At 63.9% G+C, this 26,868-nt stretch overlaps 3 protein-coding genes across 4 annotated transcripts; 2 read left to right on the top strand and 1 right to left on the bottom strand.

Annotated features, from left to right (window-relative positions):
• Window positions 1-953: 953 nt before the first annotated feature.
• On the top strand, window positions 954-5,656 carry SERPINE1 (serpin family E member 1). The gene is made up of 9 exons (XM_038386262.2): window positions 954-1,058; window positions 1,457-1,719; window positions 2,014-2,247; window positions 2,462-2,656; window positions 2,772-2,970; window positions 3,247-3,347; window positions 3,496-3,582; window positions 3,844-3,927; window positions 4,427-5,656. Exons 2-9 carry the CDS (start codon window positions 1,458-1,460, stop codon window positions 4,462-4,464), a joined length of 1,200 nt encoding a protein of 399 aa, XP_038242190.1. The 5' UTR covers window positions 954-1,058; window position 1,457; the 3' UTR covers window positions 4,465-5,656.
• A 3,230-nt stretch (window positions 5,657-8,886) lies between these two features.
• On the top strand, window positions 8,887-17,105 carry AP1S1 (adaptor related protein complex 1 subunit sigma 1). Its single transcript, XM_038386543.2, has 5 exons — window positions 8,887-9,051; window positions 11,503-11,681; window positions 13,711-13,819; window positions 15,173-15,310; window positions 16,513-17,105. The coding sequence occupies exons 1-5, from the start codon at window positions 8,944-8,946 to the stop codon at window positions 16,558-16,560; spliced, it is 582 nt and encodes a 193-aa protein (XP_038242471.1). The 5' UTR covers window positions 8,887-8,943; the 3' UTR covers window positions 16,561-17,105.
• Window positions 14,778-24,845, bottom strand: VGF (VGF nerve growth factor inducible). 2 transcript variants are annotated; one of them, XR_006277391.1, is made up of 3 exons: window positions 24,743-24,845; window positions 20,931-22,650; window positions 14,778-14,790 (listed from the first exon to the last, which is right to left on the bottom strand). XR_006277391.1 is itself a non-coding variant. In XM_038386542.1 (2 exons), the coding sequence occupies exon 2, from the start codon at window positions 22,641-22,643 to the stop codon at window positions 21,213-21,215; it is 1,431 nt and encodes a 476-aa protein (XP_038242470.1). In that variant the 5' UTR covers window positions 22,644-22,650; window positions 24,743-24,845; the 3' UTR covers window positions 19,468-21,212. The 2 variants fall into 2 exon arrangements, 1 of the variants encoding a protein (XP_038242470.1); XM_038386542.1 differs by lacking the exon at window positions 14,778-14,790 and having other exon boundaries at window positions 19,468-22,650.
• Between the last annotated feature and the right edge of the window lie 2,023 nt (window positions 24,846-26,868).

Here is a 26,868-nt window from a genome sequence, read left to right as displayed (position 1 = left end):
CACCCAGCCAGACACACACACGGAGACCCCCAGCCACACACGGAGACACCCAACCACACACACACACGGAGACACCAACCACACACACATACGGAGACACCCAGCCCCACACACACACACACACAGAGACAGCCAACCAAACACGGAGACACCCAGACACACACACACACAGGTCTGTCTGACACACACCTCCACACCCAAATTCACATGCTGAGAATCTCCTCCCTGTAGAAACAGACGTTCGCCCCACACACACTACTTCCCCAGGCAGACACTGCATCTGCCCCAGCGCACACCTCTCCCACGCACAGCTGTCTGAGACCCCCCACCCCGTGAGACAGGGACTGTCTGACACACAGCCTGCCAAGACAGGCCTGTCTGACACACACACAAACACACACACACCATGCCAAGACAGGCCTGTCTGAGGCACACGCGCGCACACACACACACACAGTGCCAAGACAGGCTTCTTGTTTATTTTGTTCCAGAGCTTCCCCCTAGCAACGTCCCGGAACTCTGACCCCCAACACAGCCCCGCCAGTCTGACCCAGCTCTGCCCCCCAGGGCCAGACCCGGCAGCAAGGGGGATATGCACTGGGGGGGACAGCAGAGGATGCTGTCCCCGGGGGGGTGTCACTGTGCACTGAGGGCAGCAAAAGGGACTCATCCCCCCCTTTATCTTGGGGGTATCGCACCCCCCTGGTGAGAACGGCAGTGGGGGGGGCGGGGCCCACAGTGATCGCATCAGGGCACAGGGCCACGCCTGCCCTCTGGGGTCCCCAATGCCAGCAGCCCCCGGGGAGTGGAGTCAGGACAGGACAGGAACCCCAACCCTCCACCCTGCTGGCTTCCGCCCCCCACACACACAAAGCCAGGCGCTAGGACCCGGGGACTGCAGCCGTGGAGGTGCCCGCCCGCCGCAGAGGGGGAGGAGGAGGCGGGGCAGGGGGGGATGATTTCACCCGGTTTCCTGCGCCCTGGGCGCACGGAGAGCGCATATAAGGCGGAGGGACCAGAGCGCTTGGCACAACCTCTGGGTCTCGGCACGTCTCCAGGTGAGGACAGCGGCTGGGAGGGGGGCACACACACCGTGCGCCCTTGGACAGCCCCTGCGTAGGGGATGGCGGGGTGTCCAGGCTGGAATCGGCCTGGGGTTGGGGCCCCCTGGCTGGGAGAGGGAGCTGCCCCATCGCAGCGGGGGGCTTACGGGGAGCCATGGGCTGTTTGTAGTGGGGCGGGTAGAGGTGCCACTGGGCGCTGCTGTTCCACGCAGCTCTGGGAGGGAAGGGGAATGGGGGCTGGTGGGTTAGAGCAGGGGGGCTGGGAGCCAGGACTCCTGGGTTCTCTCCCAACTCTGGGAGAGGAGTGAGGTCTCCGGGATTAGAGCACCACAAGGGGCTGGGAGCCAGGACTCCTGGGTTCTTTTCTAACCCTTCCTGCTTTCTCCCTCTAGGATGCAGCTCCCACTAGTTATTCTGGCCGGCATGGCCCTCCTGTGCGTGGCCGACCCGCTGCGCTGCCCCACCAGCTCCCGTGTGGCCCATCTCTCTGCCGACTTTGGGGTGAAGGTTTTCCGGGAGGTGGCCAAGGCATCCCCGGATCGTAACGTGGCCTTCTCCCCTTTCGGGGTGGCTTCTGTGCTGGCCATGCTGCAGATGGCAGCTGCTGGGGAGAGCCGGAGTCAGATCAAGGCAGCCATGGAGTACGGGGTCAATGGTAAGGGCTGGGGAGGGGGCGCTCCCCCCACCAGTCAGTGCTGGCCCTAATGCCCCAGCATGGTGCGAGTGGGCCCCTATGTAACCAACTGCCCCGCTCCAGAGGTGGCTGCATCTCCGTGCCGGGCAAGGGCTCCCTGGATAACCAGACACCCTGCCCCAGCCATGGGTGCATCTCAGCGCCGGGCGAGGGGTCCCCATATAACCAGCTGCCCTGCCCTGTCTCCACACTGGGCGAGAGACCTGTCATAGCATTAACCCTTCATTGCCCTGACAAGCCATGCCTCCCCTGCAGAACGGGGCGTCCCCCAGGCCCTGCGGTGGCTGCGCAAGGAGCTGACGGCCCCGAAGAACCAGGACAAGGTGGACGTTGCCGACGCGCTCTTCGTGCAGCGGGACCTGGGGCTGGCCCCCGGGTTCATGAAGACGTTCGCCCGTGCCTTCCGCCAGACCGTCAAACAGGTCAACTTCACGGAGGGCGAGCGGGCTCGCTTCATCATCAATGCCTGGGTCCAGGACAGCACCCACGGTGAGCGGCTGGGACGCCTGGGTTCTCTCCCCGGCTCCGGGAGGGGAGTGAGGGCTGGTGGGTTAGAGCAAGGGGGGCTGGGAGCCAGGACTCCTGGGTTCTCTCCCCGGCTCTGGGAGGGAGTGGGGGCTGGTGGGTTAGAGCTGGAGGGGCTGGGAGCCAGGACTCCTGGGTTCCATTTCCCTCTGACCCCACCCCCCACACGTGGTTGCAGGGATGATCAATGACTTCCTGGGGCCGGGCACCGTGGACGACCTGACCCGCCTGGTGCTGGTGAACGCGGTGTATTTCAAGGGGCTCTGGAAGCTGCCCTTCCCGGAGGCGGCCACGCGCTGGCGCGTCTTCCACAAGTCGGACGGGAGCAGCGCGGTGGTGCCCATGATGGAGCAGACGGCCAAGTTCAACTACGGTCAGTGGCACCCCCTGCTGGGGGTGGGGGGAGGCGGGTCTGACTCTCCCCATCCACTCCCCAGCCCGGGGGGTGGCCCTGCCCTGTTAACCCCATCTCTCCCTGCTCCACCCAGGCGAGTTCTCCACCCCGGACCAAGTGGACTACGATGTAGTGGAGCTGCCGTACCATGGGGAAACGCTCAGCATGCTCATCGCCGCCCCTTACCGCCGAGAGGTGCCCCTGGCTGCCCTGACCCAGGCCCTCGATGCCCGGCTGGTGGGCGAGTGGAAGACGAACATGACCCGAGTGCCCAGGCTGCTCGTGCTTCCCAAGTGAGAACCCGCCCCCCCTTGTCCTCAAGCCAGGATGCCTGGGTTCTCTCCCTGGCTCTGGTAGGGGAGTGGGGGCTGGTGGGTGAGAGCAGGGGGGGCTGGAAGCCAGGACTCCTGGGTTCTATTCCTGTTCCAGGGCACTAGAGGAAGTCCTGGTGCCGATGTGGTACTTCATGGGGTTTTCTTTGCCCACACTCCTGGGGCAGACACTGGGGGGCTGCAGCTGTTTCCACCACCCCACTCCTGGTGCTGAGCCCCTACTTCGCCCCCCTACAGGTTCTCCCTGGAGAGCGAATCTGACCTGCGCCGGCCCCTTCAGCAGCTGGGCGTGAGGGACGTCTTCAACCCCAGCGCCGCGGACTTCACCAGCCTCTCAGGTGAGGGCCTCACCCCTGCATGGGGATGCACCCTCCGCCCACCCTGTCTCCTACCTGCCGGTGCTTTGTCCCTCGGGTGCTGGGTGGGGGGAGGCGCTGGGGCTGGGACCCTGGCTCACGGCTCTCTCTGTCTCTCTCTCTCTCGCAGCCGAGGAGTCTCTGTACGTGGCCCAGGCCCTGCAGAAGGTGAAGATTGAGGTGAATGAGAGCGGCACCAAAGCCTCCTCCGCTACAGGTGAGCGGGTCACTGGCCTGACCGCTCCCAGGGGTGCACCGGGGGCTGGCCTGGGAGCTCTCCCTCCCACGGCTTTGACTCAGCTGGCCAGCCTGGGGGTGCAGCAGGGCCCAGCCAAAGAGCCCCTCTAGTCTGCCATGGCCCATCCCACGGGGGCATTGAGCGCTGTGGCCGCGGGTGGGTGGGACTGACATCTCGCAGCTCTGTTAGCGGGACAGCCCAGCCGACTCCCGGGGGTGACATCTGGTTCCTTTCTTCCAGCCGCCATCCTCTACGCCCGGATGGCCCCCCTGGAGATCATTATGGACCGGCCCTTCCTCTTCGTGGTGCGGCACAACCCCACAGGTGAGGATCAGTCCCGTGTCCTGAACAGCTGGACCCTGCTCCCCTCCCAGAGCCAGGGAGAGAACCCAGGAGTCCGGGCTTCCTGCCCCCCTGCTCTAACCCACCAGCCCCCTCTCCCCTCCCAGAGCCAGGGAGAGAACCCAGGAGTCCGGGCTTCCTGCCCCCCTGCTCTAACCCACCAGCCCCCTCTCCCCTCCCAGAGCCAGGGAGAGAACACACAGTGCCCAGCCTCTTCCCTAAGGCTTGAGGAATCACAGGAAGGGCTCAGCCATGGGGCCCACCTACCCTGGCACCCTGCCGCCTGTCCCAGCTGTCAGAGGACGGGGCAGGGGCTCCGCACCGTACAGCTTGGTGTGGGTCTGCGCCCTCTGGCCTAAGGTGAGGGAAGGAGAGAGTGGTGCAGGGAGGGGCAGCAGTGGGGTGGGCAAGGTTGGGAGGAGTCCAGCTGTGACCATCCCGACTCCCACACCCACTCACCCCTCTGTTCTCTGCCCCCCAGGTGCCATCCTCTTCATGGGACAGGTGATGGAGCCCTGAGCGCAGGGACCCCCCTGCGCTAGGAGCAAACTGGGAAGCGAGCCCATCTCCGGGGGCGGGGGCTCCGCCCCACCCACCCCTCCCAGCCTGAGGAGGAGGTGCCTATCCTGTTCAGTTTGACTCTCTCTGGGGGTGCCCCCCTGCTCCCCCCCATGGATTTCAAGGCAGCAGGCCCCTCAAGGGGGCCCATGCCACCCAGCAGTAGCACCATGTAGGACTGCAGTCGCTGGGCTGTCCCTGATGGCCGGAAATCCCAGGTATGCTGTCGCCCTGTGGGGCCCAGCCTGTGGCTCGCATCTACCCCACAGTGACTCAATTCCCCTGGACCTACCATGCCTGGGCCCTAGGACTTGCTTGGATTCCAATGGGTTTGCACTGGAGGCTGCTACCTCACCCTCTCCTCTGGGGGGGTGTCAGGAACCCTCTTCTCGGTCGGGGGGCTGGGCATGAATGTATGGGAGAGTAATATATTGTAGAGGAGATAATATATTCCTAGCTTTGTTTGCATTTGAGGGGGTGGGTGGGTGAGGGGGGTGCCCCAAAGGGGCGGCCAGAGCAATGCCGTTCTAACCTTTTGTTCACTGTAGAAGCACGAACTCCCCGTTTCTTCCCCAAGAGCTGCTCTTCCGCCAGCTCGGTGCGAGCCCCAGGCCGCCTCTAGGCCTGTGTCGCTCCCCCGCCGTGCAGGAAGCCGGGTGAAGCAATTGGCACGTGTGGCTGGCAGGGCTGCACGTGCAGATAAGGGCTGGTGGTGAGTCACCCTCACCAGCCGCACGCAGCCCCCCAAAAATATCAGCAGCTGTTTAAAAATAACTGAGGTGGTGTGGGGCTTGGACAGTCATGTTTTCCCACCCTCTCACCACCAGCGGCCTCCTCCTCGGTGTGAAAGGAACAGCACATAGGGTGGGGATTTAAATACCCCACCACCAACCCTACGCATCCCGCTCAGCAGTGCCTTAAAGGGATGTGACATTAGCCGCCCTGCGGCACCATCCATTTCCCTCTACCCCCTCTGGGGGCTTTGGTGCGTGGGGACCCCTCTCCCCTTTGCAGCGAGGCAGGATTTCTGTACTTTGGCAGTGAATTGTATGGGATGTGCCCACGTGTGGGGGGGTGTATGGATTTTTGAATGGAAGGGTTTCTATTCCACTTTTGATATGTAAGAAAAGCAATAAAGAAATCTCTATGGAAACACGGCGTCCGCTTGGTATGGCCCTGGCCCCGGCCCCCTGCATTCTCCGGAATCACATGCCCACCCGCCAGCACCCATGCTGTGCTCTGAGCCCCAATCCCAGCCCGCTGGCTGTGGGAAGGGGTCTGGGGTGGGGGGCACAGGCTGGAGCGGGGTCTGAGAAACGGGATGTAGGGTCAGCCCTGCCCCATGGCATGGCATTGCACTCACTGCAAGGGGAACCCCCCCCATCCAAGCCCTGCTCCCTGCAGCACACGACCCCTTAAACAGCAGTGGGGTCCGCACTGATTGCAGGGGTGTGCCATCCACTCACTCCTTCCTCTATGGGGCAGGCCCTCGGCCTTCTTACCCGCTGGCAGGGTGGCGGCCTCCGACTGGCAGGGGGTGGCTTCCCCCTGGGTGCGGGGCTCAGCTCGGCCTTCCACACCCCCTGTGCATGGTCGGCGAGCTCTGCTGCACGGCTCCCTGAGGCTGGCTGGTGCTGGGGGGGGGGACGAGATGCCCCAGGGGGAGAGGGGTCAGAACCCTGGGCCCAGCTGTGCCCCTCCCCATCCTCCCCCCATGGCCCCCCTCCCCTTGGGTATGCCCCCCTCCACTCTGCCATGGCCCCGTCCCTCCCCCTCCACTCTGCCATGGCCCCCGTCCCTCCCCCATGGCCCCCCTTGACTTAGCCATGGACCCGTCCCTCCCCCTCCACTCTGCCATGGCCCCCGTCCCTCCCCCATGGCCCCCCTTGACTCAGCCATGGACCCGTCCCTCCCCCTCCACTCTGCCATGGCCCCCGTCCCTCCCCCATGGCCCCCCTTGACTCAGCCATGGACTCGTCCCTCCCCCTCTACTCTGCCATGGCCCCCGTCCCTCCCCCATGGCCCCCCTTGACTCAGCCATGGACTCATCCCTCCCCCTCTACTCTGCCATGGCCCCCATCCCTCCCCCATGGTCCCCTCCACTCCACCATGCCCCCGTCCCTCCCCCTCCACTCTGCCATGGCCCCCGTCCCTCCCCCATGGCCCCCCTTGACTCAGCCATGGACCCGTCCCTCCCCCTCTACTCTGCCATGGCCCCCTCCACTCCACCATGCCCCCGTCCCTCCCCCTCCACTCCGCCATGGCCCCTGTCCCTCCCCCATGGCCCCCTCCACTCCACCATGCCCCCATCCCTCCCCCTCCACTCTGCCATGGCCCCCCTTGACTCAGCCATGGCCCCCGTCCCTCCCCCATGGCCCCCCTCCACTCCGCCATGGCCCCCATCCCTCCCCCATGGATCCCCTTGACTCAGCCATGGGCCCGTTCCTCCCCCATGGCCCCCTCCACTCCCCCATGCCCCCGTCCCTCCCCCATGGCCCCCCTTGACTCAGCTATGGACCCGTCTCCCCCCCATGGCCCCCTCCACTCCACCATGCCCCCGTCCCTCCCCCTCCACTCCGCCATGGCCCCCGTCCCTCCCCCATGGACCCCTCCACTCCCCCATGGCCCCGTCCCTCCCCCTCCACTCTGCCATGGCCCCCGTCCCTCCCCCACGGCCCTCCTTGACTCAGCCATGGACCCGTCCCTCCCCTATGGCCCCCTCCACTCTGCCATGGCCCCCGTCCCTCCCCCATGGACCCCTCCACTCACGCATGGCCCCGTCCCTCCCCCTCCACTCTGCCATGGCCCCCGTCCCTCCCCCATGGCCCCCCTTGACTCAGCCATGGCCCCGTCCCTCCCCCTCCACTCTGCCATGGCCCCCGTCCCTCCCCCATGGCCCCCCTTGACTCAGCCATGGACCCATCCCTCCCCTATGGCCCCCTCCACTCCACCATGCCCCCGTCCCTCCCCCTCCACTCTGCCATAGCCCCCGTCCCTCCCCCATGGCCCCCCCACTCCGCCATAGCCCCCGTCGTTCCCCCATGGCCCCCCTTGACTCAGCCATGGACCCGTCCCTCCCCCTCTACTCTGCCATGGCCCCCTCCACTCCACCATGCCCCCGTCCCTCCCCCTCCACTCCGCCATGGCCCCTGTCCCTCCCCCATGGCCCCCTCCACTCCACCATGCCCCCATCCCTCCCCCTCCACTCTGCCATGGCCCCCCTTGACTCAGCCATGGCCCCCGTCCCTCCCCCATGGCCCCCCTCCACTCCGCCATGCCCCCGTCCCTCCCCCATGGCCCCCCTTGACTCAGCCATGGACCCGTCTCCCCCCCATGGCCCCCTCCACTCCACCATGCCCCCGTCCCTCCCCCTCCACTCCGCCATGGCCCCCGTCCCTCCCCCATGGACCCCTCCACTCCCCCATGGCCCCGTCCCTCCCCCTCCACTCCGCCATGGCCCCCATCCCTCCCCCATGGATCCCCTTGACTCAGCCATGGGCCCGTTCCTCCCCCATGGCCCCCTCCACTCCCCCATGCCCCCGTCCCTCCCCCATGGCCCCCCTTGACTCAGCCATGGACCCGTCTCCCCCCCATGGCCCCCTCCACTCCACCATGCCCCCGTCCCTCCCCCTCCACTCCGCCATGGCCCCCGTCCCTCCCCCATGGACCCCTCCACTCCCCCATGGCCCCGTCCCTCCCCCTCCACTCTGCCATGGCCCCCGTCCCTCCCCCACGGCCCTCCTTGACTCTGCCATGGCCCCCGTCCCTCCCCCATGGACCCCTCCACTCACGCATGGCCCCGTCCCTCCCCCTCCACTCTGCCATGGCCCCCGTCCCTCCCCCATGGCCCCCCTTGACTCCGCCATGGCCCCCGTCCCTCCCCCTCCACTCCGCCATGGCCCCCGTCCCTCCCCCATGGACCCCTCCACTTCTCTCCTGGGCCCCTCCTGCTTCCCATCCCCCCTGCCTTCCTGCCCCCAGGATCCCTGCCCCCGACACCCCCTTCCTCTCCCCTGGCAACCACCTCCCTGCGTTGCCATGGAGACACATCCAACCCCTCCCCGGGCCCTACCTCACTCCACCTTGCAAAGGAGGCAGGGCCCCCAACCCGCCCCCCACACCCATCCTGCCCCCCATAGCCATGGTCACGGCTCCCTCTTGCCCCCGTTGCCATAGTTACAGGTCACCCCCCATCCTGCCCCCGTTGCCATGGAAACAGCCCCCCTCCTCTTTCCGGAAGTGGCTCCTGCCCCTGGTTATGGGTCCCTCGCCCCCTCCGTTTTACCCCCGTTGCCATAGTTACAGATCGCCCGGGCCACCCCTGCCCCCGTTGCCATGGAAACGGCCTCCCCGCCCCCGCCCTCTTGCCCCCGTTGCCAGGGAGACGGCTCCCCCCTTCCCCCTCCCGGAAGTGGCTCCTGCCCCTCGTTCTCCCGGCGCATGCGCAGCGCGGGGAGGCCGGGCCCGGGCTCGGTACCTGGCCAGGTTGAGCGAGGCGGACCGGACCGGACCGGACCGGACGGGCCGGTGGGGGGAGGCGGCGCCATGGTGAGCGCGGGGGGGCCGGGTCCGTGGGGGAGCCCTGGGGGGGGGCTGGAGCACCTGGCGGTGCTGGGGGGGCCTGGGCCGGGGGAGTTGGGGGGAGCCTGTGGGGAGGGGCCCGGGGGGGTTGAGGGGAACCTGGGGGGGCTGGAGCACCTGGCGATGGAGGAGGGGGCCCGGGGGGAGCCTGTGGGGGGGGCCCGGGGGGAGCCTGTGGGGGGCTGGAGCACCTGGCGATGGAGGAGGGGGGTTGGGGGAGCCTGTGGGGGGGGCCCGGGGGGAGCCTGTGGGGGGGCTGGAGCACCTGGCGATGGAGGAGGGGGCCCGGGGGGAGCCTGTGGGGGGGCTGGAGCACCTGGCGGTGCTGGGGGGGCCTGGGCCGGGGGAGTTGGGGGGAGCCTGTGGGGAGGGGCCCGGGGGGGGTTGAGGGGAACCTGGGGGGGCTGGAGCACCTGGCGATGGAGGAGGGGGCCCGGGGGGAGCCTGTGGGGGGGGCCCGGGGGGAGCCTGTGGGGGGCTGGAGCACCTGGCGATGGAGGAGGGGGGTTGGGGGAGCCTGTGGGGGGGGCCCGGGGGGAGCCTGTGGGGGGGCTGGAGCACCTGGCGGTGCTGGGGGGGCCTGGGCCGGGGGAGTTGGGGGGAGCCTGTGGGGAGGGGCCCGGGGGGGTTGAGGGGAACCTGGGGGGGCTGGAGCACCTGGCGATGGAGGAGGGGGCCCGGGGGGAGCCTGTGGGGGGGGCCCGGGGGGAGCCTGTGGGGGGGCTGGAGCACCTGGCGATGGAGGAGGGGGCCCGGGGGGAGCCTGTGGGGGGCTGGAGCACCTGGCGATGCAGGAGGGGGGTTGGGGGGAGCCTGGGGGGGGCTGGAGCACCTGACGATGCAGGAGGGGGGCTGGGGGAGCCTGTGGGGGGGGTCCGGGGGGAGACTGTGGGGGGGCTGGAGCACCTGACGATGCAGGAGGGGGGCTGGGGGAGCCCATGGGGCACTGTACCCCTGGGGAGGGGGGCTAGAGGAGAAGGGCAGAGGCTGAGCTGGGGGGCAGCCCACAGGTAGCAGCTCAGGTTGGGGGCTGGGCTGGGGGCACCCAGGGACCCAGGAGTCCGGGCAGCACGGAGCAGAGGCCCCGGCGCCCGTGTCCGTGAGGGCTGGCGAAGGGGCGGGTTGCCAGTGGGGCTGGGTGGGCATAGAATCAGTTACATTTCGGGGGTCGGGGCCCAGGGCGCGTCTGCCCCACAGGCTGTCTCGTGAACAGCCACATGAACGACGCCCCCCCAGCCCCGTGATCTTAACACTCCTGCCACGTGGCTTGTATCCCTGCTGGGAAACGGCTGCAAACACTGTTGCCACCCCTAGTGTAGACAGGACCTGCGTGCCGGAGGCAGGGCTGGTGGGTGTGGCTGAACCCCTGAGATATGGCAACGCCCGGGGGCTGTGTGTGACGTTTGTAACCGCCAGGGGCCGGCTTGTTGCCACCCCTAGTGTAGACAGGACCTGCGTGCCGGAGGCAGGGCTGGTGGGTGTGGCTGAACCCCTGAGATATGGCAACGCCCGGGGGCTGTGTGTGACGTTTGTAACCGCCAGGGGCCGGCTTGTTGCCACCCCTAGTGTAGACAGGACCTGCGCACCGCGTGTCAGGCGCTGTGCGATTTGCGTGGTAGCTGACGGGACTACACTTGGGGTGCTGTGTGGCAGCACGGTTGTCACGTGGTGGTGCGGAGGAGAGGTGTCAAACACTGGAGCAGTCCCGGGTGGAGCTAGGACCTGCGTGGCCCATATGGGGATCGTGTATGTTGGGGTGGGGGGGGAAGCAGTCGAACGGCTGTGATGGGACTACGCTGTTGCAACCCTTAGTGTAGACAGGATCTGTGCGACTGGCCAGGCCCGGCTGGTGGGCCGCAGGGTCCGAGCGGCTCCTCCTTGGAGCCCATTTGAAAGGAGTGGGGCTGCCTGGGGTCACCGGGCCTGCCCCAGCGAACAGGCCGGGCGGGTCTGCGGCAGCGCGTCGTGACTAATGGCGGTGGCTGGGACAGGTCTGAGCCCGGCGATGACGCCTCCATCCGGCTCCCTGGCGGGCCCAGAACGGATGGTTTCCAGCTCGCCCAGCCGCGGGCGCCTCGATCCTTGGCCCGCCTCATTAACCCCTCCGGGGCTGGGGCCTCACGCGGGGGGGGGGCACTGCTCCGGGACACCCCTCCGCCGGGGGTTAGGGTCTGCCGGCGACACCAGCCAGCAGCTGTTTATGCGCGTGAGCCTGAGGGGACGGGGGTCGCAGCCAGCCTGCGAGGGCCCTCACTGCCCCTGGCGCTCCCAGCCGCCTGTCTGCCACCCGCCGCGCTCAGTGTCGCAGGGTGGGGAAACTGAGGCGCGGGGGAGGGACTGGCCCCAGGGATAGAACCCAGGCGTCCCGGCTCCCCCGCGGCCCTGCTCTGAGCTGGTCTCTTCCCCCCACCCCGGCAGATGCGGTTCATGCTCCTGTTCAGCCGGCAGGGGAAGCTGCGGCTGCAGAAGTGGTACCTGGCCACCTCGGACAAGGAGAAGAAGAAGATGGTGCGGGAGCTGATGCAGGTGGTGCTAGCCCGCAAGCCCAAGATGTGCAGCTTTCTGGAGTGGAGGGACCTCAAGGTGGTCTACAAAAGGTGATTCCCCACCCCCACCCTGCCCTTCCACTCACCTGGCGGCCCCGCCCCTCTGGCGGGGAGCAGCCGCACCCCACAGCCAGGCGAGGCTTCTGCCCTGAGTCAGCGCCTGCAGCTGCCTCTCCGCCCTGCCCCCCTGCAGGGCGAGGTCCGGGGGGTGGCGTGAAGCAGAGGGGGCCAGGGAAGGCCCGTGGGGAGCGGTCGTAGCCCCATCCAGCACAGGCAGGGACCAGGGGCCCTGATGGGGTGGGGGACTTTGAGGGAGCTGGAGGCTGTGTCCAGGTGCCCCCCCTTCCCCCGGCCAGTCACCCCTCAGAGTCCTTGGCTGGTGCGTGCCAGGGCCCAAGCCGCCTTCAGGGGGCGCCAGGAGCCCATTAACGGCTCGTCTAGCTGTGACGGTCCCAGCGGCGGGGGGCAGCCCGAGCAGACAGCCCCCCCACACGCACAGACCCCCCATAATCCCCTCCACACACAGCTCCCCCCTCACATGCACAGACCCCATAATCCCTTGCACACACAGCCCCCCCCACACTCACCGACCCCCATAATCCCTTGCACACACAGCTCCCCCCTCACATGCACCGACCCCATAATCCCTTGCACACACAGCCCCCCACACGCACCGACCCCCATAATCCCTTGCACACACAGCTCCCCCCTCACATGCACAGACCCCATAATCCCTTGCACACACAGCTCCACCCACACACGCACAGACCCCCCCGTAATCCCTTCCACAAACAGCTCTCCCTCACACGCACAAACCCCCCATAATCCCCTCCACACACAGCTCCCCCCTCACATGCACAGACCCCATAATCCCCTCCACACACAGCTCCCCCTCACATGCACGGACCCCCCATAATCCCTTCCACACACAGCTCCCCCCTCCCATGCACAGACCCCCCCCATAATCCCCTCCACACACAGCTCCCCCCTCACAGACACAGACCCCCCATAATCCCTTCCACAAACTGCTCCCCCTCACACGCACATGCCACCCATAATCCCCTCCACACACAGCTCCCCCCTCACATGCACATACCCCATAATCCCTTGCACACACAGCTCCCCCCTCACACGCACAGACCCCCCATAATCCCTTCTACAAACAGCTCCCCCTCACACGCACAGACCCCCCATAAACCCCTCCTCACACAGCTCCCCCCTCATACGCACAGACTCCCCTGTAATCCCTTCCACAAACAGCTCCCCCCCACACAGACAGAGCCCCCATAATTCCCTCCGCACACAGATCCTTCCCTACCACCACCACCCTAGGGGAGGAGGGAATTTTCCTGGTGCCAGCGCCCCCTAGAGGGGACAGGCCCTATGGGCCATTCCCCACCCCCCTGAGCCAGCTAGTCCCTGCCCTGGGGCCGGATGGGGGTCGATGCCCCCTAGAAGCGAAAGGCCCCATTCCCTGCCCCCCTGAGCCAGCCAGTCCCCGCCCTGGGGCCGGGTGGGAGTCGGTGCCCAGCCTTACCCCGTCTCCAGGCACTCGCTGGCCCATAGCCTGCAGTCTATCGTCGTCCACGCAGACTCGTTGTTGGATTGGGAGCCAGAGCCCAGCTGCCCCGTCACACGGCATTGTCAGCACCTGCCAGATCCCACGCTGGCGGCCCGAGCAGAAGCACTGGAGGGCTGAACGGGCCACGGGAAACCTGGGGGTGGGGGGCAGTTTCCCCTTGCACTGCCTTGCTCTGGGCCTGGGAGGAGCAGGGGGCATAGCTGTAGGGAACAGGGAGGATCAGGGGTCTCTGACTCTGCACGTACTGTGGGGCCCTGGGATTGGAGCCGGTTATGGGGAACGGGCAGCCTCCCGTGCGGGTCCGGACCGGACCCAGAGCTCTAATGGGCTTGGCCCGGACCCGGGGGGAGGTTTGGGTAGTGGGGGTGGGAGTTGTGCCCCCACCCCGTGTACAGTCCCAGGCCTGTGCTGGCTGGGCTCTCTGGCCTTGAACCCCATGTGTGCCCTAGCCCGGTCTGTGCCTCCCCCCCCAGCTGAGCTCTCTGCTGTGCACCCCAGGTACGCCAGCCTGTATTTCTGCTGCGCCATCGAAGGCCAGGACAACGAGTTGATCACGCTGGAGCTGATCCACCGATACGTGGAGCTGCTGGACAAATACTTCGGCAGCGTGAGTGTGGCCCCCTTGGCCCACCCACCTCCCACGTGCACCCTGCGGCCGGGCACATGGGTCTGGGGTCCCGGGGGCATGGGGCAGGCAGTGACCCTAGAGTGGGTGTGGTGCTCTGGAGACGGGCAGCGGGACTTGCTGATCCAAGGCGAGGGGCCTGGGTGACCCTGAGATCCTTTGGTCCGTGCGGCTGGCTCTGGCACTCGGGCCCAGGGCCCCGTGGGTGGATGGGCGCTGGCACATGGTGTCAAATCCCAGCTAATCCCCCGCGCATTAACTCTGCCTCCTTAATCCCCCCAGGAGCCCTGCCCGCTGAGCCGCGGGGGATAGAAATGCTAATTGGGCTTAGTGGGGCCTGGTCTAATCCGGCTAATTCCCTGTCACGGAGCCGCAGGCTTTGGGAGCGACCCCGGGGCCCCACTCTGCCGCCAGGGCAGGTCCCGTGGCCTCAACACCTCCTAGACTGAGCTTCCGGGCTCCAGTCTCCCGGGAGTCCCCCACAGCAGCCCAGCTCCCGCCGCTGTGCACCCGCCCAGCTGGGGTGGCCCCCGTTTCCCGGCTCGCGCTCTCGGATGTCCTTCCCCAGGCAGGCCAGCAGAGAGCTGCTAGCGTCTTTCAAAGCCCACCCTGCTCGTCCCCCACCCCACGGCTCTCCGTCCGGTGGTCTCCAGCCGGGGTCATGCCCAGCTTCCCTGCAGAGAGCCGGGGAATCCGCCGCCCACTGGGGTTAATGTCCGGGTGACCGGGTTTGCCGTTGATCTGGGCTGGCCGCGGCCAGTCCTTTTAATGACCCATTCAGCCCACCCGGTGGGAGCAGAGGCTTCGTCGACACTGCCACGCATGTAGGTGTAAGTCATGTCGCTCCGGGGTGGGGATGTTCCACCACACACCCCCGGAGCGACGTAAGTTACACTGCCCTGTGCGTCGTGCTGTGTTGGCGGGAGAGCGTCTCTCCTGTCGGCACAGAGCGTCTTCGCCACACGCACTGCACATGTAGACGCTCCCTTAGTCCTTGTTACCCCACTGGGGAGCCGAGCAAAGTCTAGAAGGAAACTGAGGCACACATCGGCGACATAAAATATATAACAAAAAATTCCCACTTTGTCACATTTTCACCCCCCTCCCAGCTGTCTACACTCCTCCATCTGAAAGAGGAGCAAAGCCCCTAGCACAGGGCAAGGGGCTAGTGGAGTGCAGGGGCTGGGAGCCAGGACTCCTGGGTTCTCTCCCCGGCTCCTGGAGGGGAGTGGGAGCTGGTGGGTTAGAGCAGGGGGGCTTGGAGCCAGGACTCCTGGGTTCTCTCCCCCGCTCCGGGCAGCCCTGATACTCCCCTCTCCTTCCCTCCTGCCCCAGGTATGCGAGCTGGATATCATCTTCAACTTCGAGAAGGCCTATTTCATCTTGGACGAGTTCCTCATGGGCGGGGAGATCCAAGACACCTCCAAGAAGAGCGTGCTGAAGGCCATCGAGCAGGCTGACCTGCTGCAGGAGGTAGGAGGAGCCGGGGGGGAGTGGGTTGGGCCTCTCAATGGGGGGGCGGGGGTAACCTGCCAATGCTTCCCCCCCACCCCCTGGCTGGAGCAGAGCCAGGAGTTGCAGCACCGGACGCGAGCCCCAGAGCGCTGGGTTCATGTCGTGCTGTCGTGGCCGCTGGCCACGGGGCTGGGCGTGACCTGCTCCTGCCGGCATCCCGAGACAGGAATTAACCCCTGCCAGCACCCCCAGAGACAGGGCCACCCTCCAGCTGGGCATGAACCCCTGAGGTGCCACCACGCTCCCAGGGATGGGGATCAGAGCCCAGCCGCCCCCCTCCCTGAGCAGCCCCCCCATGTTGTCCCCTGGGCGCTGCTTCCATGACCACATCCATTCAGATCCCCCAGCCAGGCCACCCCCCCACATACATACACTAGTGGCTGGGGAGAGGGGGCTGGGATCCTGTCGTTCCCCCCCCAGCCCAGTGTCTCCAGCCCCAGCTGTGTCGCAGTGTGGGGGGTGTGGTGGGGAGGGGGGCCCCCAGCTCCTACTGCAGGTGCTGTCTCATTGCCTGGTCTGTGGTGCAGGGTGATGAGTCACCGAGCTCTGCAGCTCTCTGCTGTGCTCAGCGTGGGCGACCGGGCTGCCAGCAGACAGCAGCCACTTCTCGCTCGCAAACTCCAGCAACCGCCCTGCCCGGCGCCCGAGGGGTTAACGCCCGGCCTTGCGGGGAGGGGATGATTGGATCCCTCACCTGTCCCCGGCGGGCGCTGTGGGGCCAGCGTGGCGGGGCTAGTGCCAGGCCAGGGTGGTAACTCAATCCAGCCCCTCTCCGGCACCCTGGGGGTTAATGCCAGGGTTGTGAGAGACATTCCCAGGGTCCCAGCCATCCTGGGGGGCACTAGACTGCACGGGTGGCAGAGGGGTGCTGGACAGGCCTAGCTCAGGGGGCAGAGGTTTGGCCCGGGGTGCAGGGACAGGCCGGCGAGGCCGAGACCAGCCCAGTTATTGGGGGGAGGGGGAAAGTGAGTTCTCAGAGCGCCCCACTCTGCCCACAACGGGGGTCGCTGCCCTCTCTGGGGCTGTCCCTGAATCCCAGCCCCCTGCACCCCCCCCTCCGCCACGGGCCTCGAACCTGCTCATGGTGTGTGTGGAGGGCGGAGGGACTCTGTCTCCCACCCCCTGACGTCCCCTCCCTCCCCCTTATCTCTGTGCTGCAGGAGGATGAGTCACCCCGCAGCGTGCTGGAGGAGATGGGGCTGGCGTAGCGAGTGCTCCGCTGTGCCTCCCCCCCGCCCCCCAATCCGTCCCGGCTTCGTCGGACACTGCGGGGGCCACATCTCCATCTCCCTCGCCCCGTGGGGCAGCAGCCGGATGTGGGACCAATTCTCCCTGGAGCCGACAGGGGGGTGAGCCCCATGAACTGTGTGTAAATATATATACACCACTCGGGGGGCCCACGGGACCCTGCCAGAGCCCCCCACCTGGGTCTGTCTCCTTCCCTGCTCCCAGGTGTTCTCCTTCCTGCTGATGGCCGCTCAGAGTGGGGAGAGGGTGGAGGGGGGACCGGCTGTTCACTGCCTGGGCAGGGGGGCTTGTGCAGAGCGATCGGTCCTACACAGTGATCCTGCTGCCGCCCGGAGCAATCGCGACACCATAGCTGGGTACCGCTGGGCCGGGGGCTGCAGGCCGATCCCGGGGTCCCATTTCCCCCGGCGTCTCTGTGGGCTGGGAGCTCAGGGCGTGGGGGAGCGTGTGTGCTCCCCCTTCGGGAAACGGGGTCCCCCCTTTGGAATAAAGTGTGTGTGGAGAACTCGGCCGTGTGGAGTGAGTTTTGTTGGGGGGGGTTCTAGCTAACCCCAACGGGTGCATCTGCACCCGCCTCCCTCCCCCCGTCTGCTGTGTGCAGTAAGTTTCATATGGCTCCGCAGCCGGGGTCACTCTCGAGGGTCTGTCCCCACCCCCCCATGCCTAGAACAACCAACCCCTCTGCGGCTGGGGCCGCCTGCACCCGCTCCCTGGGACAGGCTGGGCGCCCTGCAGGACGCCAGGACAGCAGGTGGGTGGGCAGGCTGGCGCTGAAGCCTGGGCCTGCCTGGAAAGGGGGGGACAGTTCTCCCGTTCCTGGGGCTGCTGCATGGAGCTCGGGTCAGGCCCGAACTCTGCCAGCCCGGATAGTTCTCCCCGCCTGAGTCCCCTCAGGGAAATTGTTGCTGTTTAACTCGGCTCCTCTCCCGGCAGCAGGCCCACAGCGCTCCTCGCCCCCCCCCCCCCCGCTGTGAGAACGCAGCCCCCGAGAGCCAGCCCGGCTGGCATCGAGGTGAAAGATCTGGGCCCGGCTCCTGGTGCTGGAACTCGGGGCTCCTGCTCTGACATAGTCCCTCTGCGTGGCCTCAAGAACAGCCGTACCAGGTCAGCCCGACAGTCCATTCAGCCCAGCGTCCTGTCTGCCGACAGCGGCCAGTGCCAGGGGCCCCCGAGGGAATGGACAGAACAGGGAATCATCCAGTGACCCTTCCCCTGTCGCCCATCCCAGCTTCTGGCAAACAGGGGCTAGGGACACCATCCCGGCCCATCCTGGCTAATAGCCATTGATGGACCCGTCCTCCAGGAACTTCTCTAGTTCTTCTTTGAACCCTGTTATAGTCTTGGCCTTCACAACGTCCTCTGGCAAGGAGTTCCACAAACTGACTGTGCGTTGTGTGAAGAAATACTTCTTTTGGTTTGTTTTAAACCAGCTGCCTGTTCATTTCATTGGGTGGCCCCTAGTTCTTGTGTTATGAGAAGGAATCAGTAGCACTTCCTTCTTTGCTTTCTCCACACTCGTCATGATTTTATAGATCTCTATCATATCCCCCCTTAGCCATCTCTTTTCTAAGCTGAAAAGTCCCCGTTTTATTAATCTCTCCTCATACGGCAGCCGTTCCATACCCCTAATCATTTTTGTTGCCCTTTTCTGAACCTTTTCCAATTCCAATACATCTTTTTTGCGATGGGGTGACCACATCTGCACACAGTATTCAAGATGCGAGCGTACCGTGGATTTATAGAGAGGCAATATATTTTCTGTCTTATTATCTCTCCCTTTGCTAATGATTCCCCACATTCTGTTCACTTTTCCGGCTGCCGCTGCACATTGAGTGGATGTTTTCACCTTGGGTGAGTCACTGCATCTCTCCAGCCTCGGTTTCCCTATGTGTGAATAGCGAGAATTTGTCTATTTACATTGTAAACTCTGTGGGGCAGAGATTGTCATTCACTTTGTCTGTGCAGTGCCCAGCACAAGAGGGGAGAACCCTGATTTTGGTCGGGGGGGTCTGTGCAGTACCCAGAACAAGGGGGAACCCCGATCTCGGTCGTGGAGAGTGGTCTGTGTGGCACCTGGCACAAGGGGCATTTCTGGGAGATGAGCCAAGTTAATGCCTTAGATGCTACCATGATGCATGTAATAGCTTACTAGGTTTTCGTACGGCCATCCGTCCTGTGGACCCCAGACCTGGGAATCTCAGCCAGAGACGCCTCCATCCTGCCTGTAAAAGGCAGCTTAGGCCAGTTGCTTTGAGGGCCTGTGGGGTCCCCGCTCTCACCTGGGGTCTGTGAGCCCTCGGCAGTAACGCCAATCGCAGGCAGCGGAGACAAGGCTAAGAGCAGTATGGGTCAGTTGGTAGGGGGCTCATGCACAGCAGGTGAAGATCATACCACTCCCTAGGTAGATGATGAGGTGGCGTTCTCTCGAGCCCCAGGTGCTGGCTGCTGCACTGTGGGGGAGACTGCCCTGGAGGGGCAAACAGCTCCGCACCAATAAGATAAAAGGAAGGTGGTTTCACCCAGTATGTGGGTGCAGTGGGATCCAGGTTGGATATACCCATTGACCTGACCTGAGGTTGAGGGTGGGTGCGGTGGGATCCGGGCTGGATACGCCCATTGGTCTGACCTGAGGTTGTGGGTGGGTGCGGTGGGATCCGGGCTAGACGTGCCCTTGGTATGATCTGAAGGGTTGGTGGGTGTGGTGGGATCTGGGCTAGATGCGCCCTTGGTTTGATATGATGGGGGGGATGCCAGCTTGGGTGGCCCCATTGGCCTGGGGTGGAGGCGAGACAGGCCCACTGGCGTAAGATCTCCGTAATGTCTCCTCGGGGAGCCCAGTGCCATCTGTAAATAATGAGAGTAACTCGTAATAAAATAGTTGCTTTTATTTCTTAGCAAAACTAGTAATTCCACATGCTATTTACAACAGGCCAAATGTGTTTTATTAAGTACAACACAGAGGTCAGGACATCGAAACAAACAGCACAGGACCGGGAACCGGACGCCACAAAGCCAAGAATCTCACACACTCGGAAACTGGATGCAGGTGAAAACACACGCGCAAACGCCCTTAGTACAACACCCATCCCCCACCCGCGCGCACTCCCCCGCCGTCAACATCAGCCTCTTCGTGGGTTAAACTGATCAGTTGCTTGACTGGAAATGCTGGTAGTTTCCTTAGGACGCTGATTCTGAGTGTTCGGATGGTGGTGAATTCACAGCAAGACACAGCATGCGGCATGCCTGGTAGGGGTTGGGGGGCATGTTTTTGGGGTGCATAACACTGGCAAAGTCACAATATTTAACCTCGAGCTTCGGTGTCAGTTGATGGAAGAAACAACCCGGTGGAAAGATAGCTTGATAAGGCAGTTTGGTATGGAATATCTCACTCTGTTCTCCCCTCATTCCTTCTCTGGAGGGCGGCCGCCTGCAAAGATTAATTCTGGGGCAACAGGAAGGATCAGTGTGGGATCGTCCAAGAGAGAACGTGTGTTGGTGACCTAGATCCGGGCATGTAAACCTGCTACCGTGGAGCTCTTTTAATGACAGCCCCTATTTGACGCCCTTCTCCAGAATTCAGAGTCTTCAACTCGAGAGTCTCTTGAAAAGAGACTCTAGCTCAACCACCAGACATGGGCTGGAGGTCTGTGCTCCACCTGAGTTAGGTAAGAGCTCAGACAGGATGGCATTGAAACCTGTTTGTGGCGCCTGTAAATGTTAGGACCGGCACCCCTGAAGTCAAGTCGCCAGTTCCTTAAAGTCAACGGAGCGGTGCCAATTTTACCCACCCATGGGGCTGAGTTTCCCCCGAGTCCATAAATCCCCCCGCCGCCTCAGGACTCTCTGGCTTTCTCCTCCCGTGAGGAATGGCCAGAAGTTCGTGTTGTAAGAAACCCTATCCGTTTTTTCACATCCACATATTGCGCTTCCCTTCCCTGCATTCGTGTTTGAAAATTGTACAGAAGGGAGGAGGGTGGGAAAGTGCTGAGATGAGAGAAGGAAAAACACACTGAAACCGAGAGACAGTCCTGGTGGGATGGTAATTTTGGAGCCAATTGGGTCTTTGCTCTGTTTTCAGTGACATGGTCTAGATTTTTTCAGACTCCCCTCGCTGGCTGCTGTTCAGGATCGTAAGAGGGGAAATGAGCGAGTTGCCTCCGCTTGCCCGTCTGACTAGGGTTTGGGGACATTCTTCATGTCTGCACTAGAAGGGGCTGGGGCCACTGGCTTTGGAGAATTCTGACGCACCTGAGAGCTGACGACACGCTGGGGTCTTGTCCCTGGGGGCTCGGAGAAGAGAGTCTGGATTGGGGTCTCCCTGGCCTGGCACCTCCTCGGAAGGAGGGGGGAGGCGTGTTTCCCAATGGCCGGACGGGCCCACGTCTTCCACAACACCCGCCCCCCCCCAACCCTTTTCCTTCAAGCGCGGCAGGCTTGGTGGGGCCCGGGAATCCTAAAGTCTGGGGGGGCGGCGCGGGCGCGGGGAGGGAGGGGGTTTGTTCTCCTGACTCACGCACAACCTGAAATGCTTGGGACACTCAGAATGACCACGCTTCTTCATGGGGAGATGGGGTGGGGGATTGAGATTTCGGGGTGGGGGGGCGGACCCGATTCACTGGAATGCCTGGGCGTGGTCCATCAGCACCTGCTCGAGGTAGTTCTCCATCTCGTCTTCTCGGGCCCGGCTGGCAGCGGCGGCCTCGTCCCTGGGCACCAGAGAGCCCGGCAGGTGGTGGCTGCGGTGGTAGGGTGGCGGTGGTGGCAGCTGGAACGCCCGGGGCTGGATGTAGTTGGAGAAGTCGTTCGGCTTGGCCAGGTACCTCTTGGGGTAGTCGTCCCCGTGCAGCACCTCATTCCAGTCCCGCTCGTCCGGCTTGGGGCGGCGCCAGGGGGTAGCAGGATAGTAGGGCCGGGCCGGGGCATAAGGAGCTGGCTTGGCCTGGTGCTTGGGCGCCACCGGCAGTGCCGCTGCCGCCTCCTTCTTCTTCTTCTCCTCCACGTCGTTGATGATGTCGATGACGTCCTCGGCTGGCAGGTGCAGCTTGGTGGAGAGCTCGATCAGCTGGTCAATAGTGTTGGGGTCGATGACATCGTCGTCCTCCTCATCAGAGCGCTTGTCCTCCGCCACGTTGCCTTCCTCGTCCTCGAAGAGCAAGGGGCTGCCCTTGGCCCGGCCACCCCGGAACCTGCCCTCTTCTTCCTCCTCCTCCTCTTCCTCGTGGGCATTGGCCCCTGGCTCGCCCTCGTCCTCCCGGCCCTTCAGCAGGTACTGCAGCAGCAGGTCGGAGGCCATGTCAGCCAGCCGCTCCTCCTCAGCGGCTGCCTTGCGGGCCTCCTCAGCCTGCCGCCGGCTCTCGGCTAGCTCCTCGTAGCGCCGCTGCAGGAGCTGGTGCTCCAGCTGCTGCTGCTGCCTCAGTTTCCTGGCGCCGGCCCAGGGCTCAGCCGGCGGGGCCCGGCGCTTGGTGCCAGCCCGCAGCCGCTCGTACTCCTCCAGCTCCTTCAGCACCGCGTTGTGGCCGGCGTCCCCCTGGGCGCCCTCCCGCTTGGCCCCGGGGCCGAGCGGCCGCAGCTCCCGCAGCAGGGCCTGCAGGCTCTCCAGCTCCTGGGAGCTGCTGTCTCTGCCTTCCTCCTCCTCCTCCTCTTCCTCCAGCTGCTGCTCCCGGGCCCGGCCCGCCCCCAGGCTGGTGCTCCGGCTCTGGCTCTGCACCCGCTCCTCATCCGGAGCCCGGCGCTTGTCTGGAGAGTTGTGGCCCCCGTTGCCCAGGGCCTGCAGCAGCGTGGTGGCCAAGGCCTTGGGGTCCACGTCTCGGAAGAGCTCATCATCATCTTCCTCCTCCTTGGTGTCCCCGCCTTCCCAGCTGGGGGCGGGCAGGGCTCTGGCCCGGACCTCCTTGGTGGGGGGCGCGGGACTGGGCTGGCGGGGCTCCTCGGGGCGGGCATCCTCTCCCGGGAGCAGGGGGGCAGCGTGCAGGCGGCTCTGCGTCAGGAGGCTGATGGAGAGGAGCAGGGCGGCTCCGCGGAGAGGGGCGTGTGAGCCCAGCATGGTGTTTCTGCAGGGGAGATAGAGAATGGGGGGGTGCAGCCAGGTCAGTCCCCAGCTGGCTCAGAGCTATGCCCCCTTCTCCAGCCCAGCTGGAGGGGGGACGGGCCTGCCGGCACCCCAAAGGGAGAACCTCAGGGATTCACCCCAGCCGGGGGACTGCTCGGCGATCTCCCACGCCCAGCCCGGCCCCAGGATCTGCTTTCCCTGCAGAGAAACGGGCATGGCCTTTCCTCGCGTCACAGAGGTGCCGAGTCTTCCCTGCTAACGTAACCTGGGTCGGGAACCCCCCCACCCCGGGTTCGTTGGCAGTGGAGATGCGCCCCCCCCATCCCCAGCCCCTCACATGGGGGCACACCCCCAGTCGCATCCCATCGTTCCTGTTGCACGCTTACCAGCCGTTGCATGCGCAATTGCAAGGACACGTTCGTGGACACGCACAATACCCTGGCAGTTGCACGCCCAACACCGTCACCAGGAGGGGGGGCACGTGCATACATGCACTAGCCCAGGCTCACACAATGACACACCCAGCACCACTCATGGGGGGGGGCACTCGCACACACGCACTAGCCCAGGCTCACACAATGACACGCCCAGCACCTCTCATGGGGGGGGCACTTGCACACACATGCAATAGCCCACGCTCACACAATGACACGCCCAGCACCGCTCAGGGGGGACACGTGCACACACACGCAATAGCCCATGCTCACACAATTACACGCCCAGCACCTCTCATGGGGGGGGCACTTGCACACACATGCAATAGCCCACGCTCACACAATGACACGCCCAGCACCGCTCATGGGGGGGACACTTGCACACACACGCAATAGCCCACGCTCACACAATGACACGCCCAGCACCGCTCATGGGGGACACTTGCACACACACGCAATAGCCCACGCTCACACAATGACACACCCAGCACCGCTCATGGGGGACACTTGCACACACACGCAATAGCCCACGCTCACACAATTACACACCCAGCACCTCTCATGGGGGGGCATGTACACGCACACACAATCGCCCACGCTTACATAATTACACGTCTATCTTTTCACCCCCATCCCTTCACTCAGCCTGCAGGATTTCCCGTCCCGGCCGCCCCCACACGACCGTGTAATGCAGCCTGCGGCTCACCCCGCCCTAGCAGGGATGGGGAAGGTCTTGGCGGGGGAGGGACTGCGGAGGGGAAATAGGGAAGGGAGTCTGGGGGAGCTGCAGACGGGAGGCGGGTATGGGGGTGCAGAGGGGGGCTAGGGGCGAGGATGCAATGGAGAGGGGGGTTGGGGTGCAGAGGGGAGGGGGAGAGGGGCGGGAGTGCGGTGGGGAGGGGATGAGAAGCAGGGGTGCAGAGGGGAGGGGGTGGCGGAAGACTTGAGGGGGAGCGGCTGCCCCTCCTCTATCCCCACGGGAAGGGAGAGCCCCCCCCCGGTCTTTCTCTCCGCCCTGCCTCCTGCCCGCTTCCCTTCCCCCCACCCTCCCGCCCCCGCATGCGGGTCTGCTGGGAGAGCCGCTTCCCGGCATGAGGGAATCCCCACCCTGGCTACCTGCAGCCGCATCTCCTCCACCGCATTCCCCCAGCGGGGCCCCCCTTCCCAGCGCCCCTCTACATCAGGGACCCCCCAATTTCTCCAAACTGGGTACCGGTTTCCAGCACCCCTGTACCAGGGACCCCCACTTCCCCCAGCGGGGTCCCCCTTTCCTAGCGTCCCTATATGTCAGGGACCCCCAATTCCTCCAGCGGGGTCCCCCTTTCCTAGCGCCCCTGTATTAGGGACCCCCAATTCCCCCAGCGGGGTCCCCCTTTCCTAGCGCCCCTGTATTAGGGACCCCCATTCCCCCAGCGGGGTCCCCCTTCCTAGCGCCCCTGTATTAAGGGACCCCCAAAATTCTCCCAGCGGGGTCCCCCTTTCCTAGCGCCCCTCTATTAGGGACCCCCCCATTCCCCCAGCGGGGTACCGCTTCTCAGCGCCCCTTTCCCGGGGAGCCACCCCACACATGCAGCAAAGGGAGGCGGATCCCCACTGACACACCCCCCCATAGGCGGGACCCTCCCCACGCCCGGGTTTGGCGGGGGGGGGGCTGTTTACCGGCCGTGCGGCGGGGCTGTGTCCGTCCCCCTCCCCAGAGCTGGGCGCGATCTGCCTTCAGCACCCTGGACAGGCGCCGCGCGCCGCCTTTATAGACCGGCGCGAGCCCACGTGGGGGAGGGAGGGGGCTCCATTGACGTCAATGGCCCATTCATAAAATCCGACCGGGATTGGAGGGAGGGGGAGGGGGAGCCTCACACATGCGCGGAGCTGGGAGGCGACGCTGCTTCGGAATGAATGAATGAACGAGAGGAAGCGGGGAGGGGCTCAACGGGGGAGCGGTGAATGAAAGGATGAATGGGGCGGGGGGGGAGTTTTTACTAGCGGGAGGGAGGCCTCGCCCCGCGGGGGGGGAGTCAATGAGCCGTGGAGATAATGCATCCCCCCCCCGGGGAAGAGCGGGGGGGGGCTGGTTAGCGGGACACCCCCCCCTCCATGAATTCTAGGGCCGGCTTCGTGCCATGGGTGCGGCGCAGCTGCTGCAGTGTGTGTGTTTGTGTGTGTGTGTGTACGTGCTGTGTGTGATTTTGTGTGTGTAGGACTGTGTTTGTGCTGGGTGGGAGTGTGACTGAATGTGTGTGAGTGTGTTTGCAGGGAATGTGTGCTGGGTGGGATTGTATATTTGTGTCTGTGTGCGTAGGAATCTGTGTTTGTCCTGGGTGGGATTGTGTATGTGTGTGTGTCTGCTGGGAATGTCTTTCTCCTGGGTGGGATTGTGGGGGGGGGGGGGGTGCTGAGTGCAATTGTGCGTTTGATTGTAATGTGTGTGTGTGTGTGCTGAGTGAGACTCTGTCTGGTGTGTTGTGTGTGTATCTGCTCTGTGTGTTGGGTGGGGTTGTATGCTGTGTGTGTGTGTCTGTGTGTGATTGGGTGTGTGTCCCTGTATTTGATCTGGCTGGCTAGGGGGGGAGGGGGACATTACAGTTGTCTCCCTGCATGTTTTGTGAGAGCAGCACAGATGTGTCTTTGTCTTTGGGCCTGTGGCATTGTGCGGCTGCCTTTGTCTACCTGTGTCTGTGCAGGGTGGGGGGCTGAGGGGCCCCAGGAGGAGACCGTATGGAACAGTGTGTGTGATTGTGGTCCATCCCGTCCCCCCCATCGGTCTCCACACACACACCTGTCTGTCTATCCCCATGCACACAATCATCTATCTATCCGCGTCCACACCCCCATCCATCTATCTATCTATCTATCTATCTATCTATCTATCTATCTATCTATCTATCTATCCCCATCCACCCATCCATCTGTCTATCTATCCCCATCCACCCCATCTATCTATCTATCTATCTATCTATCTATCTATCTATCTATCTATCTATCTATCCCCATCCACTCATCTATCTATCTATCCCCATCCACCCATCCACCCATCTATCTATCTATCTATCTATCTATCTATCTATCCCCATCCACCCCTCTATCTATCTATCTATCTATCTATCCCCATCCACCCCATCCACCCCTCTATCTATCTATCTATCCCCATCCACCCCATCCACCCCTCTATCTATCTATCTATCTATCTATCTATCTATCTATCTATCTATCCCCATCCACCCCTCTATCTATCTATCTATCTATCCCCATCCACCCCATCCACCCCTCTATCTATCTATCTATCCCCATCCACCCCATCCACCCATCTATCTATCTATCTATCTATCTATCTATCTATCTATCTATCTATCTATCCCCATCCACCCCATCTATCTATCTATCTATCTATCTATCTATCTATCTAACCCCATCCACTCATCTATCTATCTATCCCCATCCACTCATCTATCTATCTATCCCCATCCACCCCATCCACCCATCTATCTATCTATCTATCTATCTATCTATCCCCATCCACCCCTCTATCTATCTATCTATCCCCATCCACCCCATCCACCCCCTCTATCTATCTATCTATGTATCTATCTATCTATATATCTATCCCCATCCACCCCTCTATCTATCTATCTATCCCCATCCACCCCATCCACCCATCTATCTATCTATCTATCTATCTATCTATCTATCTATCTATCTATCTATCTATCTATCTATCTATCCCCATCCACCCCTCTATCTATCATCTATCCCCATCCACCCATCCACCCCATCTATCTATCTATCTA

Source organism: Dermochelys coriacea, chromosome 28 (assembly GCF_009764565.3).
Source record: "Dermochelys coriacea isolate rDerCor1 chromosome 28, rDerCor1.pri.v4, whole genome shotgun sequence".
Classification (NCBI taxonomy): domain Eukaryota; kingdom Metazoa; phylum Chordata; order Testudines; family Dermochelyidae; genus Dermochelys; species Dermochelys coriacea.
The sequence above is the reverse complement of the archived record's forward strand: the minus strand, read 5'-3'. Positions and strand labels throughout refer to the sequence as shown.

Coding starts and splice junctions, on each gene's coding strand:
- VGF (XM_038386542.1), bottom strand. CDS start 22,643: ATGCTGGGCTCACACGCCCCTCTCCGCGGAGCCGCCCTGCTCCTCTCC.
- AP1S1 (XM_038386543.2), top strand. CDS start 8,944: ATGCGCAGCGCGGGGAGGCCGGGCCCGGGCTCGGTACCTGGCCAGGTT. Junction 9,052..11,502: donor TGGGGGGAGGCGGCGCCATG/GTGAGCGCGGGG, acceptor CCACCCCGGCAG/ATGCGGTTCATGCTCCTGTT. Junction 15,311..16,512: donor AGGCTGACCTGCTGCAGGAG/GTAGGAGGAGCC, acceptor TCTGTGCTGCAG/GAGGATGAGTCACCCCGCAG.
- SERPINE1 (XM_038386262.2), top strand. CDS start 1,458: ATGCAGCTCCCACTAGTTATTCTGGCCGGCATGGCCCTCCTGTGCGTG. Junction 1,720..2,013: donor CATGGAGTACGGGGTCAATG/GTAAGGGCTGGG, acceptor CCTCCCCTGCAG/AACGGGGCGTCCCCCAGGCC. Junction 3,583..3,843: donor CAAAGCCTCCTCCGCTACAG/GTGAGCGGGTCA, acceptor CCTTTCTTCCAG/CCGCCATCCTCTACGCCCGG.